Genomic DNA, 6185 nt, shown 5'->3' with positions numbered 1-6185 from the left:
GAGGGCCCTGATTCTTTGTAAGCATAACTTGTAAATCTCAAATATGTTTGAGTGATTTCCTTGAGTGACTATGTTTTAGTTAGATAGACTCAAGAAGATAAGGAAGATTTGTCTTTGTGGTGTCTGTAATCAGGTTTTGAGAAGACGAATTCACCTTGGTATAGTGGACTACAGGTAACTTCCTTAATAATGAACCAGTATAAAAATAACTTTGTTATTTTTCTTGTTCGTGTTTTTGCTTGATTGAATTGGTTTTGAAAAAATCTTTTTTAGAAACCCAATTCAAACCCCCCACTTTCTTGTGTTTCTGGTCACTTTCAAATTGTTGGGTTTTTCACTTCAACCTAGATTCGAACCCCAATCAAATAATTTTCAAGTAAAATTTGTTTATTTACATATTTTGTTATCAAGAGAGAATAGAGTGTCATCTATGTGATTTGACTAGACATTAAATCATGAGAGAGAATGTTGTACATTGTATTTAATTATTAGGGAGAATAAATCAGTCTATTTAGAGTATTTTTAATGGTGCAATGCTTAAAACTCAAGGGGTGCAAAAATAAAAAATATAGATTATTATTATAAATACTCAATTTTGAGGGGGTTTAGCTGCTAATGAAAAGAAAAAAAATCGACGAGGAACAATCGTTAACAATAATAATTGTATCTTAAGGAATCGCCTAGAAATGCACAATGATTGGTTAACACTCATTCAATATACAACGGTATTCACCTGCGTCTCATCGTTTGCTCTACTTCGCATCACTCGTTTTCTCTAGTTGATTTTAGGGTTTAAAAGTGAATAAAGAAATACAAAGTGTGGCTTTCTTTTCTTTTCCTTTTGTTAAAATTTCATAATTTAGATAAACAATTAAAAAAAGAATCAGATTAAATTAAAATGTTTAAGAAGACAAACGAAAAATACCATTTATTAACATCTTTTAAAAAAATTAACAATACAAATTATTTCAGATAATAAAATAATTTTTAAAAGATTATTTTGTAATATTTTTTATTTAATAAATTAAAACGAAACATTAAATTAAGTAATAAAAAAGAAATTTTCATATAAAAGAATTAAAAATATTTAATATTGTTTTTGTTTGTAGAGAAATCGGCAAGGAAGTGGTTAGTAACGAAAACGGACGCGTGTTGAGGACAAAGAGGGAAAAGCCAAGTAAACTGAAATGTACTGTAAATTAAGTTATTAGTTGTAGCGATTAGCGTAGTTGAAAGAGGAGCACAACAACACAAACAAAAAAACAGTTGGAAGAGAAGAGAAGAGAAGAGAAGATTAATCGATTCTCGATCGGAATAGAGAAAAACCCTAACGCAATCAATCAAATAGATGATTCAGAATTAGCAAAAATAGGTGTGTGCTTGTCGAAATCGAAGGGGCTTGCAAGAGCCTCTTCATCGGAGGTGGTGGTTTATTCCGAACCTCCACCTCCGACGGAATCCAAGAGCCTCTTCAAGCCTAAGCTCCGCACTCCTGCCGACATTGTCCGGAGCACTCGGGATCTTCTCCGTCTTCTCCAGAATGCTTCCGTTAACAAGCGCGATAACGACAAGGTTTTCATTTCAATTACTCCGTTCCTCTTTTTTATTTTCAATTTCAATTTCTGTTAATGTTTTTTGGTTCTGTTATCACTAGATGATCGAGTTGTTTAAAAATTTAAGAGAGATGAAAACAATTCTGTATGGAAATAGTGAAGCTGAACCAGTGCCGGAAGCTTGTTCGCAATTGACGCAGGAGTTCTTTAACGATAATACTTTTCGACTTCTGGTTGAGTGTCTTCCCAAATTGAACTTGGAGGTAGTTGTCAATTTGTTGTTAACACCATGTATGATATGAGACTTTTTGTTATTGGTATTGAGACTTTGTGCTTGTGCAGGCTAGGAAAGATGCTACTCAAGTTGTTGCAAACTTACAGAGGCAGCAGGTTCAATCCAAGCTGATTGCTTCTGATTACTTGGAAAGAAATATGGATCTTATGGATATTTTGATATCTAGGTAAATATCCGTAGAATGGTGATTTTTTTTGCCAAATAATGTGCTAACATTTTGGTTTCTTGATGTTTGACTTATAGTGTGTTGATGAATTTACTGATTTGGCCAAAAGGGTTGAAATCTAAATCTAAGTTTCGAATATTAGTTGAATTTTATGTGTATATTTTGTGGATACTAGTCGTGTTTCTTTATTCTGAAATTGATTCTAGTATGCTGTTGACTTTTATTTTTTTCAGCTATGAAAACCCAGAGATGGCTTTGCACTATGGTGCAATGTTAAGGGAGTGCATACGTCATCAGATTGTTGCAAAGTAAGGAAAAATAAGCAAATCATTTCATTTTTGTCGTTTCTGTGACTTCGAACTTGTGATTGTCGTTTTCCGGCAGAGATACAATCATTTTGGTCGAGGTTTTAATTCATGTTTGATTAGTTTCATGTTTCGTACGTCATAAATAATTGCTATATTTTCATAAATGACAATGAGAAAGGTGATTTGTAAGAAGCTCATACAAAAACTTGACAGTAGTTAGATGAAAAATAAAAATTGTCATTGGTATTTTATTTCTTTCAAGCACAACTTCTGTGACTTATGCGATAAATCTTGATTTCATATATCAGATATGTTCTAGAGTCACCTCATATGAAGAAGTTTTTTGACTACATTCAGATCCCAAACTTCGACATAGCCGCAGATGCCGCAGCAACTTTTAAGGTAGTTATTAGTTTTGGCGTCGTGCACATTTTGCCCACAAAGTTTGTTGTTTTATCATGCCGTTTTATTGCAGGAACTAATGACGAGACATAAATCTACTGTAGCTGAATTCCTTTCCAATAATTATGAATGGGTAGGTTCTCCCCATGCACACTAAATTTAATTAAAAAAATATTTGCCTTTTTAGTTTTATGCTTCTTTTTGACATGCCACTTTTTGTCCTATCCCACGTCTTCCTAGCATGGGTGGTATCATGGTATGTTTGATTGGAGAAGGTTCTTATAATAATAGACTAATAGTTAGTAACTTTGTGCTGGTGACGGCACTTTTAATATCTGATTGTAATGTTACGAAAGAGAGGAAGAGAAATGTTACAAATGAAAACACAATTATTGAGATCCATTCAACATGTTTGGTTTGCAACATACAACAGAGGGAATGGAATACTATGAAGGGCCTACGCGTTAAAGTGTTTCCTTCCCTTTTGGATGGAAAGCATTAGAAAAGGCTGCATATTGTAGCTGTTATCATTACCACAATAACCTTATTTCTTTAACAGTTAACCATATTAATTATTTAGTATTTACATATTTTAATATTAATATTTTTACGTCATTTCACATGCATACTTTTTTCTTGCACTTTGTACCAATCAATCAAGAGAAGGAGAAAAGTTTCATCATTCTTTCCTTTCATTTTTCTTTCCTTCCAATCAACTAAAAAACTCAACTCTCTTCATGTCCTTGTAGATTTTTTCCTCTTACTATTTTCTTGCACTTTCTCAGAAACCTATTAACCTAACAATTTTGTTACTTGCAAATATTTTCTATTTGGTTTATCTCATTCCATGCTATTTACTAGCCACAACTCATTTGTTTTTATTGTTACTTCAGTTTTTTGATGAATATAACTCCAAACTATTGGAATCTTCCAATTATATTACAAGGCGTCAAGCTGTGAAGGTATGTTGTGAGTTTTTTTTTTTTGCATTTATCTTGACTGTAAGAATATTGAATTAGGCAAGAATGGAGATGTCTAGGATTCAGAGAAAGAATTATCCTCTTGAAATTGTTGTAATAAATTTTTGCTCGTTTAATGGTATTTTTTATTTCGTGTTAAATTGATATGTAGTTATGTTTTTCTCTCTCTTTTACAGTTGTTGGGAGATATGTTACTTGATCGCTCAAATGCTGCTGTAATGACAAGATATGTCAGCTCCAGAGACAACTTAAGGATTTTAATGAATCTTATGAGAGTATGGTTCTTCCTGTATAACTTCATATGTGCTTCAAGAGTTACAACTTGTCTTCTTTTCTGCCTTGTCCCCTTCCCTTGTCTCTTTTGTTTTGATAGTATAGAAGTTTGAATTTGTTATAAGCATTACAAAATGTATTTGTTTCATTTAAATACTTAGCACCCTGTTCAGAGGTTCTTACTGTTCTGGCCCGTCTGTCATGGCATACTGATTACGGTTGGGGTCAATTCGGAGGGTCAACATGAGGGAGTATTTTTACTTTAGGGACTTTCTTTTCATGAGCAACACACTTTTTTGAGAGACACACCACATACTCACCTATAGCACCCTGTTCAGAGGTTCTTACGCGAAGTTATTATTCTCAACAATTATTAAATAGGTAACCTTATGGTCAATATTGGGTTTCCGATGAGTAGAGCCCCGTCTTTGATCTGATGATTAGAGCGGTCTTTGAGGGCGTGTCAGGCGAGCTACCACACATGACTCAAAATTTGTCACAGTAAAATCGTAGATAAATAAAATAAGACCTCAAAATATTTGTGACTGTTAACTGTGGTTAAATAGGGCATCTGATTGTTTTATAATGATTGAACTGTTGCTAATCTACTCAGGGCCATCAAAAACTTTAGACGGCTCTACTGATGAGAGCACGCATTTTAATATTGAATAGAAAGTTCGGTAGTTAATTATATATGTTTACACAGGATATTAATAGATTATTGCTGATATCTTTCTGCAGGAGTCAAGCAAGAGCATACAGATTGAAGCATTTCATGTTTTCAAGGTATTGTAATTACTTAATTACATAACATATCATTCACGTTGAAGCTGTTGTTCTTAACCTTTTGCCTCACAACTTATGCTTCTCTGTATTGATGTGCTCTTGTTGTAACAGCTATTTGCTGCTAACCAAAAGAAACCACCAGATATCATCGGCATACTTGTTACCAACAGAAACAAGCTTCTGAGGCTGTTGGGCGACTTGAAAATCGATAAAGGTAAAGGATCTGATGCTATTTGTCAAGAGTTTGCAATTATTTTAATGGTATCATGTTCCCACATTTGCATATTTATTGTGATTTCCAGAGGATGAACAATTTGAAGCTGACAAAGCTCAAGTCATAAAGGAAATTGCTGATCTTGAACCTAGGGAATAGGGACAAATCCTTGAACTCCATATTATGTCAAGAAGCAAGTTGTGCATCAGGCCATTTCATTGATTGTCTATTGTTACCGTTCTTTTAGTCTTCATTAAGTCGAGATTAATATTTCGCGCACATTTCTATGTTTCTGTTCCATAATTTTATTTGGTTCTGTAAATTTGGTAAATAAATAAATTGCAAAAATGAGATACATGTAATAGAAGTATATGGCTTTCTTGGTGTCTAGAAAGCTTGACTTTAGCAACTCAAGAGTTTATAAATTTTATTGAAAATTTGACCATCTACAAATTGTAGGGTTAAGTTTTAGTTGCTTATGTATGATGTATTCTGAACTGCAGTTTAAAGTTTAAATTATCTGCTTTAACATGTTCTGTTCATCTCGTGTTTATGTATTTGTTTTTTTATCACATAATAAGAAATTCATTTCACAATGTGATAAAGTTTAGGAGTGGCAAACAAACATTGTTTAGGCTTGCCTTGTCAAAGCCTTTAAAAAAACAGGGCGAGAGGTCAAAGTAAACTAGAATAGATTCTAGAAAAAAAAAGACAGCAACACCTTCTGCAACTTTGAGATATAAAAAGGTTTATATTATGTAAATCAAATAAAATGTAACCTTTAACACTATGTCTAATTTAGTTCTATTTCTTTTAGAACAGGAAGTATAAACCAAACAGCTAAACACTTTCATAGTAGACTAAAGAATGGAGAAAGGAGTTTTAAATTTCAGAAGCTTAAGGGGAGCTTGATAGTGATGAAAACAACATGTGATATAGTGTTTGATGAGATATACCAAAGTCATGAAGAAGATAGAGCAAGTATGTTGCTGGAGAAAGCGTGGAATGGGTTGGTTAGTGTTGGAACAAGTTTATAGTTATGAGGTATGCTAGTGAGAAGATATTCTAGGGAGTAGTCATTGAGTGTAGGTTATTGTTGTGCTAAATTTGTTGGGAAGAAGTGATGTGTTGGTGTAAGAGAATATGTTTTTAAATAAATGGGTGCCTCTAGATATAAAAAGGTTTCTATCATGTAAATCAAGTAAACC

General features: G+C 33.1%; 1 protein-coding gene across 1 annotated transcript; it reads left to right on the top strand.

Moving 5' to 3' along the window:
- The first annotated feature begins 1131 nt into the window (after nucleotides 1-1131).
- On the top strand, nucleotides 1132-5456 carry LOC127138304 (putative MO25-like protein At5g47540). Its single transcript, XM_051064720.1, has 11 exons — nucleotides 1132-1572; nucleotides 1655-1816; nucleotides 1896-2014; nucleotides 2248-2322; nucleotides 2631-2724; nucleotides 2798-2857; nucleotides 3618-3686; nucleotides 3881-3979; nucleotides 4719-4763; nucleotides 4875-4977; nucleotides 5066-5456. The coding sequence occupies exons 2-11, from the start codon at nucleotides 1655-1657 to the stop codon at nucleotides 5134-5136; spliced, it is 897 nt and encodes a 298-aa protein (XP_050920677.1). The 5' UTR covers nucleotides 1132-1572; the 3' UTR covers nucleotides 5137-5456.
- Nucleotides 5457-6185: the final 729 nt, after the last annotated feature.

This window comes from Lathyrus oleraceus, chromosome 4 (genome assembly GCF_024323335.1).
Source record: "Lathyrus oleraceus cultivar Zhongwan6 chromosome 4, CAAS_Psat_ZW6_1.0, whole genome shotgun sequence".
Lineage (NCBI taxonomy): Eukaryota > Viridiplantae > Streptophyta > Magnoliopsida > Fabales > Fabaceae > Lathyrus > Lathyrus oleraceus.
This window is presented reverse-complemented; position numbering and strand designations above follow the sequence as displayed.

Bases quoted from the DNA above. Each gene is read 5' to 3' on its own strand.
- LOC127138304 (XM_051064720.1), top strand. From the start codon at position 1,655: ATGATCGAGTTGTTTAAAAATTTAAGAGAGATGAAAACAATTCTGTAT. The intron at 3,687-3,880 runs GTATGTTGTGAG...TCTCTTTTACAG, and splicing joins CAAGGCGTCAAGCTGTGAAG to TTGTTGGGAGATATGTTACT. The intron at 4,978-5,065 runs GTAAAGGATCTG...TGTGATTTCCAG, and splicing joins CGACTTGAAAATCGATAAAG to AGGATGAACAATTTGAAGCT.